Below are 15,195 nucleotides of genomic sequence, written 5' to 3' on the forward strand. Positions count from 1 at the left end.
GCATGACACGCAGATGGCCGTGGGCTCCTGCAGAGCAGGACCACCCTGTGATGTCCAAATCCTCGCACAGCATGGAGATCTCACCACACTCAATTACGTCTGAGCAGAGTGACAGTTACGGACTTAAACATCAGGTTTCTTTTTTCAAGATTTTACTCAGGTAATTTCATGGTAGAAGGCATTAGTTATGCGCTGCGTTGGTGTATTATTTGAAGTGGCTACTTGAGGGAGGAGTGAGTGTGCCACGGAAGGAAATGTGAAATTAGCCAACATCACGGTTTCTCATTGCCCCTGCCAATACTGAGTCCTCTAAGTGTGGAAAAATCAAAATCAGTTCCATCTGGTTGGTGTTTGTCACCCTGTAGTTATTAGAATCACCTTTTTTGATTTTTGCTATATCTTCTCATGTTATATTACTTACTTAAACAATGTATTTACATAAAGTTATTTTCATTATAATAGCAATTCCTTAATGGTCCTAAAGATGAGTCAGGAGCTCTTCTAAGCACTTCAAATGCATCAACTCATTTAGTCCTCATGAGCACCCCATGAGTAGATGCTACTATTCTCCGCATTTCAAAGGCAGAGTCTCTGAGACTTCAAGTAAGTTGCCACAGTCACACACCTGGTTAAAGACCTAAGTAAGACATGGAGTACTATTATGCCAAGAGAGGAAAACACAGGACGAAATGGGAAAACACTGTTTCCTAAGGATGGGAGAGGTAGCTTATTTAAACAGCAGAAGCCAAAAGACAAAATTGATTATATCAAGGTTAAGGATGATTATCCAGCAAAGGAAGCTATACATGAAGTAATAAACGGCTGAAACAATGGCAGAAGTTATTTGTAATGTCTAAAGCATTAATAAAAATCCAGAATATACACACATATCTTGCATATCAGTAAGAAATGAGAACAAACCCAATAAAATTGCTCAAAGACACGAACACATAACTTAGAAGAAACTCAGAAGCCTACCAAGTATGCAGAGAGATGTTCTAACTCATCAGTAATCAGAGAAACATAAAGTGAAACAACTTAGATTGTCACTTTACTTGCTAGACTGGCAAAGATTAGAAGCCAGGACAACACCAAGTGTGAGTAAGGATGTGGGGAAAGGAACCTTCAAGCACAGTTCGTGGCGATGTAGACTGAACTCATTGACAACTCCTTTCGCAGTTCAAGTCTGTATGAGGCTATTGCAGCGTTATGTGTAAGAACAGAGAGTCGGGCAAGTGGCACACTGCATGCTTAGCATGCAGGAGGTTCTGGATTCACAGCATCCTCATAGAATAATTAAACAGGTAAACCTGCTTGCCTACCTGTCCCTGTCCCTGCTCCAAGGGGAGTGAGTTGGAGGCAATCTTGGTGTCCATCCCTGGGAGAGGAGGTAAGTAAAATTGGAAGATATACTCTAGGGAGTATTGTGCAGCAGATAAAAGACATGGATTGGGTATTCCACGAAGCTAAATGGATGGGCTTGCGAGCCAAGGGCTATGATGAAAAGTAAGGAAGAGATATTATTTCCTAAATTTAAAATGCTATGCAAAAACAATGCATTTTTTGAACACCTAAAAAGAAAATGAAATAGAATTACCGTAAAATACAGCATTTCCACTTCTGGGTGTACATCCCCAAAGAATTGAAAGTAGAGTCTTGAAGAGATATTTGTGTTACCGAATGCAAGTTCATTGGCACAACCTACAGTGAGGCCAAAAAATACCCAAATATCAGAGTTTGGAGCAGAGAAAGGTTTTTTGCTGGGCCAAACAAGGTGAACTGGGGCCTCATGCCCAGAAAACTCCAAATTCACTGAAGGGTTTCAGCTGAGCTTCTTTAAATGCCAGGCTGAGGGAGAGTTGCCCCAGGGTATCTGATCAGCAGTACACAAGTCTCTGGTTGAGGGCCATCAATCATTAGGCTCCAGAACGTCTGGTGGCTACATTCTCATGATCATCAAGTACTTAATTTCTCCCATTTGCTGGTGGGTTTTGCATCTGAAAAGCTCAGAAAATACCAAGGAGATACTGTTCTCTGGGTACTTCAGACAGGAGCTACAGCAGAGGATATGGAGGAGGGGTCTCTCCTGGGAAGGCCTCAGAGGGTCCTGCTCAGGTACATTTGTACATTATTGTACAAACAGCATTATTTACAACAGCTACAACGTGGAAACACTCAGGTATCCACCAACCAACGAATGGATAAGCAAAATCTGGTATATACATATAATGGAATATGATTCCACCTTAACAAGGAAGGAAATTCTAATACATGCTACAACATGGAGGAAAGTTGAGCACAGTATTAGTGAAGAGGCCAGTCACAGAAAGACAAATACTCCATGATTTCACAAAAATGAGCACCTGGGGGGAGAAAGGAATGGGAAGTGCTGTTATTGTTTAATGGGTGAGGAGTTCCAGTTTAACAAGATGAAGAAGTTCTGGAGACGGATAGTGGTGATGGTTGCACAGCATGGGGACTGTATTTCATACCATTGAACTGTCACTCAAATATGGTTACGATGGTATCTTTTATGCATACTTTACCACAATAAAAACGGGGGGAGAAAAGAAAAGAAAATGATACACATTAAAAACCTCAGACTGGGACTTCTGCTTTGGGTCATTCAGTTTTTCCCATTCATCTCTGGACAGACATTTAGGTTGTTTCCATACCTTGGCTATCATGAATAATGCCGCTATGGACGTGGGAGAACAGATCTCTCTCTGAGATAATGAGTTCCTTTCCTTTGGATATGTGCACACCCAGATGTGGGGTTTCTGGATTACATGGTAGTCGTATTTTAATTTCTTGAGGAAACTCCGTACTGTTTTCCACAGTGGCTGCACTAATTTACATTCCCTCCAACAGTGCAGGAGGGTACCCTTTTCTCTACATCCTCACCAACACTTCTCTCTTGTTTTTTTGATAATAGACATCCTAATAGATGTGAGGTATTTCATTGTGGTTCTGACTTGCGTTTTTGGGATGAATAGTAATGTTGAGCACTTTTTCATGTAGCTGTTGGAGATTAGTATGTCTTCTTTGGAAAAAAAATCTATGTAGCTCCTTCACCTATTTTTAATTGGATTATTGTTTCTTTGCTATTGAGTTCTGTGAGTTTCTTGCACATTTTGGATATTAACTCATTATGAGATTTGTTGTTTCCCATTCTGTAGGTTGCCTTTTCATTTTAATGATAGTTTTTATTTCTCCGTAGAACGTGGAACCTCATGTGTCAAAAAGTAAGAAAGTGCTCAAAAAAGGAAGGGAAGGCATAGATAGCACAAGGACATAGGATCAAACTTGAAGGAACTCCCCCTAGATAAATCTGGGACAATTTGCACATCGAAATGTGTAAAGACAACATTAGACTTTGTTCTACTGGATAAAAAAAGGAACAAGAGGTCATGATGACAAATAAAAACATGAACAATACTGACATGAGGGAGAAAAGAAGCTTTTAATTTACAGTAAAATGACAACTAATAATGGTCACTTATTAATTAAGAAGTCCACAAAACTTTACAGTGGGGAAACCTGGTACGTATCTTCTAAAACAAGTGATAAAGTTAAACATCTTTAGTCATGAGACAAGTTGGCACCAGTGTTAAACCATACTGAAGTCACAAAAGGCCAGATGGATTGTTTTTGAATGAGTGAAACTAGAAAGGCCTGGCAACTAAGTAAAACAAGTAATTCTGGAACGTTGGGATGATAAAGGACATTATTTGCAAAGCGGGCAAAGCTGGAAAGAGGGCTGTGAATTATATGATGATATGTGTCAGTGTTAGTTTCCTGTTTGATTATGTGGAATGCAGCTTTGTCTTAATAAAACCATTCTGAAGTACTAAAGGGTGACGAGGCATCCGATTTGCAAATTGCTCTCAAATGGTTCCAGAAACAAACTAGTATCTTTAGGTCTAATGTGTCTGTCCTTCGGGAGAAGGAGGGAGGGAGGGAGGAAGAGAATAAAGAATTTAAGGCAAATGTGGTAAAAGGCTGACAACAGGAGAGTTTGGATGGGGGAAGATGGAAGCTCTTGGTGCTATGCATCCATCCTTCTGGAAGGGACGGGTAGGAGAAAACAAGAAGAACAACAACTACAAGGAGGTGGGGCAGGAGCCCCTTGAACCAGGAGCAGGGAGGGGACATGATGGGAGGAAGGCAGGTGGGAAGGGCTTGAGGGAGGTGTCCTGAGTGACCAAGGAGGGGCACTGGCAGGGGGAGTCTGATCCCTTATCAGATAGCGTTAGGGAAAGATGGCCCCACTTTCCTTCCTTTATCTCATTTAACCCTCAGAACAGCCCCATGGGGTATACACTACTCTTAGCCTCATTTTATAGACAGAGACATTGGAGGCTCAGAGAATCATCCATTTAACCAGCATTTTCTGAGTGCTTTCTATGTGTCAAACTTACTGAGGTTACACACAAACATGTTCAGTGTGACTGGATGTGTGTGAGTGTGTGTGTGTGTGTGTGTGTGTGTGAGTGTGTGTGTGAGTGTGTGTGTGCATTTAGAAAACAATACTGGAAGGACATGCACTAAGATACGACTGTGCTCAGAGAGGCTACGTTTGCGCAGTGGAATTGCAGGTGCTTCCATTTTTCTCCTTTGGGCTTTTTGCCTGTTTCCAGTTTTCTGCACTGAACATGGATTGCATTCATAACTAGCTTAAAAATAAGTATTATTTCAAACGTTGATGGAGGATGTTGTGAAACATTCCTATGATATTGTTCTGAATAAAATACTGTATTTTGATGCAGCACTGTTTTACCCAAGTGTGGACAAATGTTTCTTGATTCCATCAAGCTCCCTTCTCTTCCCACTGCAGAGAGGGTGGGCCGGTTTACAAGGGAGTGCTAACATCCACTTGCTTCCACATTTCCCGTGTGGAATCATAAGCCCAGTGTAATGTGGCCTCTTCCTCCTCAGACAGGAGTTTCCTAAACCTTCCTGACACCAGCTTCTTTGCATAAAGACAGCAGGAGCATCCAGTAGTTCCCTGACTGAAGCGGAAGGTGACTTGGTAAGAGCACAAAAGTCTAGTGTCCAAAAGAGAGAGGCCAGCTCAATGGTGTGACTGTGTCGTAGGGTGGGACACCCATTTGCTTAGGGTGCTTCCTACTGATGGAGTCTTTCCTCCCCTGCTGCTGCCCTGGCACCACAGGCTCGATGGCAGATTTGCCCGCCCAGCCTGGGCTCGGGTGGGTCCTGCACCTGCCACTGCACCCAGCTGAGGGCTCTGTGAGAACAGTTTCTCTCCTGCATCCATGTCTCCCAGGGCTCAGAGAGCTCGCTTTGAACGAAGCAGCTCCTCGGTCACCGTTGCTGGACTGAACTGATTTGTGCAGGGATTCAACGGGGAAATGGAGGAATGAATTAGGGTGCGTTCCTGAGGCAGAATTCAGTGCAGGCACTAATACCAATGGTTTGAAATGATTTATTGACCTGGGAAAGTGACCCCAACATACCGTTATTTAAGACAACAACAGCAGGAGAGTGAGTGAGTACAGCTGAAGTCTACCTCGACTATAAACATACATATGTACAGGAGAAAAACATACTAAAAGAAAAATACATCTACGAATGGACAGTGGTTGTCCCTAGGTAGTGGGATTATGGGTGATTCAGATGTTCATTTTTTTCCCCCTTTGTGTTTTTAAGCTTTTCTCGAAAATCATTTTTCTTATTAAGAACATCATTTTTAAGGAAACATACATCTGAGGCAAAGAGGAAGAAAGACACAATGGACAGGAGGTCCTTGGTGAGAGCTGAAGTGTTAAGGATCTTTGGGATAAATGAGCTTGACTTAAGGGCCCCTCAAACTCTGGCACTGGCAGAGTGCCCACCCTTCCTGGTAGACATTGTACCCCCACTGGCCTCAAACCCCGTCAGCTTGCAAACCAGGTCATGGTCCTAGTGGTGGGTCCAAGGTGGCAGCCAGCCTCTGATCCATAAAGCCAGAAGGACTGGATGGAGAACCAGAGGAGGAAAACCAGCCCAATCTCCTTTTGCCCATTAGCAAATGCCTCAACAAAGCTGTCAGAATTAACTGCCCTGCTCGTCAACTTTCAGGGAAGGGAGATTCTGAACAATACCTAGGAAGAAATGAATGGTAAAAGGAAATAATGACATCATTCCCTGTATGGTTATTTCAAGAAGTACAACATTTGATACATTAGGTCTGTGTCTAGCCCACTGCCTGAACCGTTGGATTAATAAATATAAAGATCTCTCTAAGGGTTTTCTTAGTTCCACGGCCCATAGCAGTTCCCCAATCCTATTTCCCATCAGGTCTCAAGTTCTTGCATCATGAGTTCTAGTTTTCTCCGGGTGTCTAGGATGCTACAGTCTGCAGTGGGGGTGAGGTGGGTGGAGGTGGCTGCTGGCACCTGACAAGCTCTGGGCTCAGAGTGGGGTCAACTATGAAAATCACTATTTCCAAGTCATTGCTGATGGGGGCAGCGGTGGGGGATGCTCAGCGGCTTGGCTTACAAATGTTACTGTTCACAAGTCTGAAACTTTGTTGGGACCAAGACCTTCCCTGTCATCTTTTGTCCCACTCTTCTGCAATGTACCATTTCATTCATTGATCTCCTTTTACCAAAGAGACGACCAGGGGGAAACTCAAGCCCCACAGGTGATATAGTCTATACTGCCATGAAGCTCCTTCAACCCTGCGTGGCTACCACTCCACGGTGTGTCAGGCGTCAGAATCCAGCCAGGAGGGACAAGCCGTCTCGGCTCCAGGCAGCATGGCTGGCAGGTTACTCTTCCTGGGTCCTGGATCACCCTCCAGGGGGCTGAGTCAGAACCCATTAGAGAGTTCATGCTCCCCTGTGGAGGGGGACATGGAGCTGACCCTCTCCAGCCTCTCAGTGGAGAGGAAGGGGAGCCATTTAGCCACTGCTCTATGGAACAACTGACGTAGATACCTGCGGAATCTCTCACCAACAAAGACGTAGATCACGGGGTTGACACAACAGTGGGTATAGGCAATCACCTCCGTCACTTGTATGGCCAGGTCCAGCTGTCTGCTCTGCTCACACTCATGGGTGAACAGGGAGTCTTGGAAAGCAGAAACAAAGACAGTCAGGTTGTAGGGGGTCCAAAAGAGAAAGAAGATGATCATGATGAGAAAAATCAGACGCACAGCTTTGGACTTCTTCTCATTTGGTCGTCTGAGCAGAATCTTTATAATCCCTGTGTAGCAGACGATCATCACCAACAGAGGTAACACCAGCCCCAAGATGTTCAATTTTAGAGCCTGGAACTGTTTCCACTTTCTTAAGCTTTCATGAGGAAAATGAAGACTGCAGGTATAGTGAGTGAACTCCCACTGGGTCTTGGAAAAGTGAAATCCTGGGACAGAAGCCAAGATAGCCAGGACCCAGATGACAATGCTGGTGATGATACCAAAGGTGACGGTCCGAGCCCGCAGGGCAAAGACTGCATGGACAATGGCCAGGTACCTGTCGATGGTGAGCAGGATGATGAAGAAGATCTCACTGTACAAGCCGATGAAATAGAGCCCAGAGAGCAACTTACACATGTGATCCCCAAAAACCCAGTCATCCTTCAGCTTGTAGTCAATCCAGAAGGGCAGTGTGAAGAGGAAGATCAGGTCAGAAATGGCCAGGTTGAGGAGGTAGATGCTGGTCATGCTTCTGAGCCTCTTGTATTGCATGAGAACTAGGACCACTAGGATGTTGCCAATCAGGCCAATGACAAATACCAGGGAGTACAAGGGGGGCAGCAGCTGGGCCCCAAAGGCCCTCGCCTCTGTCTTCTGGCAGGGGGTTGAGCCCCCATAGTCATATTCTGTGGTCATGTCATAGTCCTTCGGGGTGGCTGAAATTTCCATCCTGGCTTCTCCCACTGGTCAAGGGAAACCGTTTCTGTATTTACTTTGCTGTTAAAGGCAGGGGGCTCTGGACAACAAAAACAAGGCAGTGATTATATGTCTCCAAGCACTTGACAAGTGTTTACTGAGAACCTACTGTGTATTGTGCCCCGAGAAGCAACGCTGAGCAAGGGAGGCCCAGGTTCTCCCTGCCGTCATGCAACCCGTTGGCTAATTGGGGGTTTGGGCAACAAACAAAGGTGTGCGCACATCAGTAATCCAACTGCTTTGGCAATGGGTGTTGTGAAGGAAAAGTCAAGTGGATGGAGAGCACAGACAAAGGGAGGCCTCACCACACTACTCTCGACCAATGCTTCCTGAGTGCTTGCCGTGGACTTGGCACTGGACTTAGTGTTACCAACCTTGATGGGGACCATTATTGTTTACCATTTCAGAGGTGATGACACATAAACTGGGAATGGTTAGGACACTGGGCTGGTTGGAACAAAACCTGGAGCTCAAACCCAGGTGTGTCCACTCTCATGCCCATTCCTGACACCACTTGCTCCCTTTCCCCCAGTCACAGAGCATGGCCCCAGAAGAATGCTGGGAGGGAAAATAGTCCTAGCTGAGAGCCAAAAACTTACAAATGGATCTTCAAGACTTTTGGGGTTAAAAGATTCTCAGCCAGGGCTGACACAGCGCCCTGGGGGCACATAAAAATGTATATATGCATTTTGATTGCCACAAAGACTGGGGGACACTAGTCCTTTGGCAGGCAGGGACAAGGATGTCCTGCAATGCAAGAATTACCCTACAACAAACACCAATAGTGCTGCCACAACGAAACCCTAGAAGGCCAACCCCATCCCTTTGTAGATGAGGACACTGAGGGAAGTACAATGGACTCAGCCTGGCCCACGCCCCACTGTACTCTGTAATTACACAGGCAACTCTGCAGACCTCCTGTGACAGCCTTGAAGAGGACTCAAAGGCAAGCACAGGCTGGGAGGAGTGGCGAGATCTGGTAAGGAGAAGAGGGGTTTAGAGGAGGAAGGGCTCAGAACAGTCTTAAGACAGGAAGTGTGGCACAGTGACCAGGCAGAGGCTGCAATTCTGCTGAAAAAAGTTTTAGATATTTTTCCCCAGAGGTGCTTCGAAACAAAACCAAAACCAAAAAACCAAGAGATAGCTTGCCGTTTGTAGCACGTTCCCCCAGGCCCTGCTTTTTAGCTCTCCTTTCCAATCCTTTCCAATCACTTATTGAAGATGCCTCCCCAAAGGGAGCACGATTTTAGTGTAACCTACCAGCTGTTGTGACCTTGGATAAGGTAACTGACCTCTCTGAGCCTCAGTCCCTCATCTGTAAGGTGGGAAAGTAAACCTTACCTTGCAGGGCTACTGTAAGACAATGTCTGAGAAAAGCCATCCCCTGGAAATCATCGGGCCCTCAGTAAATATTAGGGGATCTCCTTCCCTGCAGGGGCCCCTTTCTGAGGTGTGGCACCACCAGGAATGTCCCAGGCATCAATCCTATTCTGGCTGAGGTACTCCACTCCCCTTGTCCCCCTGCCAGGTCTCTCTGTACTTAATCTGGAAGATGAATTCTGCTTGACGGTGATGGACACTGACTGTCCCACCCATTTGCACTACAGTTTGAAATTTCTAAAATGTTGCCACCGATTTGAATTGATTTGGCCTAAACAGCGATCCATAAGGTAGGTGGTATCTACAGCATAATTCCTGTCTTGAATCTGGAGCCTCCAGTGCTCTTCCTGCTACACTGCTTGATGAATGTTTCCTGCCTGCAAAACGCACATTACCGCAGTGGTAGGTGGAGATGAAGGCACGTGGCGCTGTTGGGCACCCTGACTTGGGCGGACTGTCGTTTCCCGTCAGATCCATCCCCGTGGCTCACTCCTCTATCTCTGCACTCACGTACAGCCGATCAAGCCTCCTTCTGGAGACACCCAGGCTGTCAGTCGCTAAACAAGCTGTGTCGGCAATTTCTGATTGCTGCTACCACTGCCAGTGCTGACAGCTCGCCTTGGCCGTCAGCACTTTTGGGTGGGCCGGCAGGTTACGGTGTTAGTAACAGGCAGCAGAAAGAATAAGCAGTGCAAGGCTGGGGGATGCTGGCAAAGGGGGCAGGCAGCCAGCTACAGAAGTCTGCCCTGAGGTCACTGCAACAATAGTCAGCCGTAGCCCTGGAGCCTGGAGCCTTCCTGTGCTAGCATCCTTTAGCCCGGGAGTTGAAAGTCTCTGAGGAGAGAAAGGGCACTCTGCAACAGTAGAAGATTCCCAGGCCTGGTGGCGTGCGGGAGCTGGCTTACGCTAATTCATTAAGAGCCAATGTATCTCTTCCCAACTCCCCATTCAGCACGTTGGTAGCTTGAAATCAACCATGATGGGAATATTCACACATGGAGATCGGCAAACACTAGAACTCAGGGTACTTTTTTCACGAGAGTCAGCTGTTAAACACTGTTAAACAAAACATCCGTGCCCCGCAGTCTGCACAGCCTAGAGTTGTCCTGGGGCCAGAGTCAGGACTAAAGAGTCAGTGAGTGGCACAAAGCCTGGTGGCAGGCTATGCAGACTTCTGGGAATTTCTAACTCTGAAAGTCTGGGACCCTCTAGATTTTATGGGGAGCAGTTGAAGGAGATACCTCCAAGTAGTCCCCGTACCCCTCTATCTTCAGAATGAAATCCTGACCTGCCTCTTTGTTAGAACAGAATGGATGCTTTGCAAAAAGTCAGCTGGCCAGCTCCCTGCCTTCAGGTAGGTGAAATTCCATCTCCTCCAAAGGTAGCCTGCAGTCCTGATTTTGAGCATCCTTGGTTCTAGTCTTCTTAAGAAACTGGTTCAGTATTAAATCATCTTTTCATCTGCAAAGTTTCTTCTAATTACTAGTTTCCCCCTTGCTACAATATCTTCTTACACCACCTCATTTGGGTTTTGTTTACATGGGGAAATTTGGCAACTAATTTCCACTTGAATAGCTTTCCACAGAAAGTGCCTCTTGTCTTTTAATACTGGGCTGATCTTCTTAGTGAGTCACCAACAATCAAGTGTTCAAGAAAGCATCCTGTTTTGAGTAAACCCTCAAAAGCCAAAAAATGTTATAAAAATCTACCCTATTTTACATCTGAGCACCCAGTCTTATAAATCCATTCAGCCTCAGTATCTCTATACAATCCATTGCCTTACAGATGCATCAGTGGGTTACTTAGACATTTGCCTTGCCCTTGAAGAATCCCCCACATTCGAGACAGACAGGAAAAGAAGTCATGTCCCACAGTGGGAGAAGGACTACAGTCCCACCTGGCTGTGTGCAAACAACAGTGCCCTCAACAACAACTGAAAAGACAGAAAAGACAAGTGTCACTTACTCTGGTTTCACAGGACTGTGTCAAGCAGTCTTTGTGTCTGGAGCTCTTAGAGTCTTTATGAGTTCAAGGTTCAAGGTCCTGATTAAGAAATTCTTAGCTTCCTGTGCGATAATGAAGATAGGACTCCGAGTTCTCAATCTTTCAGAATGACAAGGAGGGGACAACTTTCTTCTTTTTGGTATGGTCACATGTCCATGAATGGGCCACACACCACCAGTGGCCAGTTCTGGAAGGCCAAGTTCTCTCTAAGGTTTATTCTGCTCCCTCAGCTGCACTTCAGTCTGGGAAGGTCTGCCCTAAGGACACTAGGTGGTGGGGTTGGGTGGAGTGAGTGGGGATGAGGTGGGTGGTAATAGGACGTTCCCAGAATTTGTGAAGCAATCGAATGGCCGGAATTTACGTGTGGTGAGGGGGCAGGGCACAGAGTTCTTACCCACAATGAATAGTCTTTTTTTTTTTTTTTTAAGATTGCAAATGGAAGGATTTAAACAGGAACTATGGGTCCTGTTCCTTAAAATGATCTAGCTCATACAGCCTGAGACGGGCAGGAGGCAGCTTCCCTTTGGCACCCACTACATCCTCCACCTCTGACTCCTCTCTTTGCTCCCCAGTCTCTGCCCCACAAACCCCACAGAGCAGTTTTACCTGAAGGAACCTCCAGCCTGGAGTGGAATACAAGTTGTCGGTTGGATTTTGGATTTTTGGATCTCAGCTCTCTGCTTAAGACATGGATGGATCACTGTGTCTTTTTAAATCTTAGATCCCACTCCATCGGAAGAACACTGAGTACTTATGCTGAGAGGAGGGTGCACAGGGTGGGCTTGTACGTGGCAGTGTCGCAGAGTGCCTGGTACCAGGAGGAACGTCAGCTCTGGTGATGCTTACTCCAGCTCTCCCTACAGCTACCAACTCCTGTTCTGTCATTGTGCTGATTCCCTCCCCATTTCCATTTTATCTGATGTAAAATGGGGGTCCTGGAACCTTCTCCACAAGATAACTGCAAAGTACCATTTCTGAAATCACAAGTGTGAATGTGCTTTGAAAATGCCATTGGTCCCTCCAAGACTCAGTTCCCTCTTCTGTAAAATGAAGACTTTAGACAAGGTGGCAGTGTGCCCTTCAGTGGGACATTGAGTGAGTCTTTTGTCTAGGGTTATACACATACAAGCCAAGGGCCAGATATAGTGAGCAGACTTTAGTTGGCTGATCCCTGTTCAAGACTGAATATGAACACAGAGTGGCTAGGTCTTCAGGTTTTCCAGAAAGCTGATTTTTTGGAAATCTTTCAGTTATGGAAAACCTGCATTTTGAAGACATCTGGCAGCGCCTGTCTCCAGGTACCCACTGAGCTTTGTGCAGCCACTGGAAACATGGTCCACCCAGAACCCAAATCACTGTTAGACTCCCCACCCAAGCTGGATTCAAAATCTCAGCAGATGGCAAGGCCCTTGGCTAAATTTCCAGAAACAGATACCTGGGGGTCCCTGCCCTCACATGCACCTAGTGAGTTGCTGATTCTTCGTCTAAATTTCTGTCTACTTGGCTCTGTCCTCAGTGTCACTTCCCTGTGTTGTGACAGTTATTTCATCCCTGGAGGACAATCTCCTGATAAAGAGTCCCCATCTCCTGTCTTATTCTCTCTTAATGTTTTCTACAGCCAGAATGAAAATGTAAATCTGGGCATTCCCAAGTCTTAAGGCTCATTTGCTAATTGCGGAAGGTCCTAACCTTCAGCTGGCTTACAAGGCTTCTGCAGGTCTGGCTCCTGCTGAGCTCTCCAGTCTCCCCTCTCCTCACTCACCGTACCCCACTCTATGCCTGTCTTTGTGGGCTACTTTCAGTTCCTAAAATGAGCTGAGCCCCCTCTCACTTCCAGGTCTTTGCATTGGCTGATCTGGCTCATCCTTCACTCAACCCCATACACGGACACTTTCTTCCTTGTACCTCATTTTAGAGTTACAAAGCCTTCCCAGATGTCCCCAACTCCTGCCAGCTGTACCCTTCCTTCCTTCTTTCCTTCCTCCCTTCCTTCCTTTTTCTTTCTTCCTTCCTTCGTTTACCTCTCCCTCCCCCTTTCCTTCCTTCCTTCTCTTCCTTTCTTCCTTCCTTCCTTCCTTCCTTCCTTCCTTCCTTCAAGACAAAAGGGAAGGGGATAGGGCACAGGCATTCACAGAACGGCACAGCAATTAACACCAAAATGGTGGAAGATTCAACTCCCAATAGGCGTTGAGCTCAAGATGGCAGGAGATCTGACTTATAGTAGACCTTGAGTTTCATTATACTCTCACTGTGATATTAACATGGTAAGTGACACTCCCACAGGTGCCATGACAGTTCCACGGCTGACCATAAAAGTCAAAGAGTGGGCAGCGGCCCACTTCCTGAGAATCCCAGCCACTTCCCCAGGGTAGTTGGACTGGTCCTCCCACTTGTTGGCATGTGAAGCCACCCATCCCATAAAAACTGGCAACACTGTACCTTGTGGCTGCCTTTCTCGCTGCCTGATCTTCGAGGACTGCCTGCACTCTGTCTACGGAGTGTGTATCTACTTTTACTCTAACTTGAGCACCCAACCCCCACCTCGTGGCCTTTCTCTCGCCGTCTGAAACAGTCTACATTCTTGTAGGCCTCTGTCTGAAGGCTCTAGAGAATAAGCCATGGGCTGAATTGATAAACAAGCTGTGAGGAATGTCACGTATCCAGGCTGGATAAGAAATGGCCTACTTAATGTATCCAGTATGGATGGCTGCATAGCCAATGATGGGTAAGATCCTCAGAGGAGGACAACCTAAGACAGGCACAGCCGGCTGGATAAGAGGTGGCCTACTTAATGAAGTTTCGTGATGAACTTTCAAACAATCTGTCCTTGATCATGTAACATCCTGTGTTTACTGCAGGAGCTTGGGGACCTAAATAGCTTAAGATTATTAACATTGTTATAACTTAGATGATATGTGAGGCACTGTGCATGTCCTATATAAATCCTTTCCTAAGAATCAATAAACAGAGAATTGCTTCGCTTCTCTCTGCACGGTGTTCGTGTGTGCATGTTATCGTGCCACCGACAGACGGTGACCCCAACGTGATATCAGACTCGGCAACACATAAGTGGAATTAGGGAAATTTTGGGGGATTTTTCAGCCTAACAGGTGTGCTGATAATATTCATGGGGCAACAGCTTACTAAGCAGCAGAATGATAAAAGCGTGGCGACTACATGTAAGTAAGGGAAAAATTTTATATTGGGGATTTTCAGCCAATCAGGCATGCTGCAATGTAACCATGGGACAGCAGCAGACAGTACAGCAGAGGATTTATTTCCGTATTCTGCAGCAATTGTTAAAGGCTATTTCAAAGCAGGGCACCCTCCCAGCTGTCCCTCAAAAACAAATGTAGAGAATCACTGTCAGCCAAAGTCCTATCTCACCATTTCTGACCTCATCACAGCTTCCCCCGGGAGCGCAAGTTTAGATCCAATGACTATTGATAATGAGTTGATAAATGACAGTAATAAAACCTACTTAATCTCTACTGGAGTTTGGGGACCTTTACCTTCTGGGTATTTTGTATTGCTAATAAGGAGATCATCCATGGGCTTAAAAGGGTTAACAGTTTTACCTGGTGTTAGTGATAATGATTATACTGGAGAAATTAAAATTATGGTTCATGCCTCTTCTTATTACATTATTCCTAAGCAATCTCAAATTGCTCAAATTATTTTAATACTTTATTTACCTGCTCAAAAAATTTGCTGAAAATAATAGAGGAGATAAGGGCTTCAGACATACAGGATAGCAAGCTTTTTGGACACATTCATTAACCGATAACAGATCTGTTTCGACAGTTTCAATACAAGGGAAGCAACTTACAGGGTTATTAGACACAGGAGCGGACAAAACTATTATTTCTAGTTTTCATTGGCCTTTTGATTGGCAAAAACACAAATTTGATGTT

At 45.6% G+C, this 15,195-nt stretch overlaps 2 protein-coding genes across 4 annotated transcripts in view; one reads left to right on the top strand and one right to left on the bottom strand.

Annotated features, from left to right (window-relative positions):
* The window catches only part of CCR3 (C-C motif chemokine receptor 3), a 119,946-nt gene that overhangs the window by 50,548 nt on the left and 54,203 nt on the right, over window positions 1–15,195 (top strand). The window contains exons 2-3 of one of the 3 annotated variants that reach the window (XR_012060618.1): window positions 9,426–9,567; window positions 12,003–12,344. The exons of 1 other annotated variant lie outside the window; for it this stretch is intronic. The gene's annotated coding sequence lies outside the window, so the exon portion shown is untranslated. Of the gene's footprint in view, window positions 1–9,425; window positions 9,568–11,853; window positions 11,955–12,002; window positions 12,345–15,195 lie in introns of those variants that run through there. One more of the 3 variants, XR_012060619.1, reaches the window with a different exon arrangement.
* On the bottom strand, window positions 5,038–11,505 carry LOC102544494 (C-C chemokine receptor type 1). The gene is made up of 2 exons (XM_072941126.1): window positions 11,243–11,505; window positions 5,038–7,937 (listed from the first exon to the last, which is right to left on the bottom strand). The coding sequence occupies exon 2, from the start codon at window positions 7,868–7,870 to the stop codon at window positions 6,815–6,817; it is 1,056 nt and encodes a 351-aa protein (XP_072797227.1). The 5' UTR covers window positions 7,871–7,937; window positions 11,243–11,505; the 3' UTR covers window positions 5,038–6,814.

Source organism: Vicugna pacos, chromosome 17 (genome assembly GCF_048564905.1).
Source record: "Vicugna pacos chromosome 17, VicPac4, whole genome shotgun sequence".
Classification (NCBI taxonomy): domain Eukaryota; kingdom Metazoa; phylum Chordata; class Mammalia; order Artiodactyla; family Camelidae; genus Vicugna; species Vicugna pacos.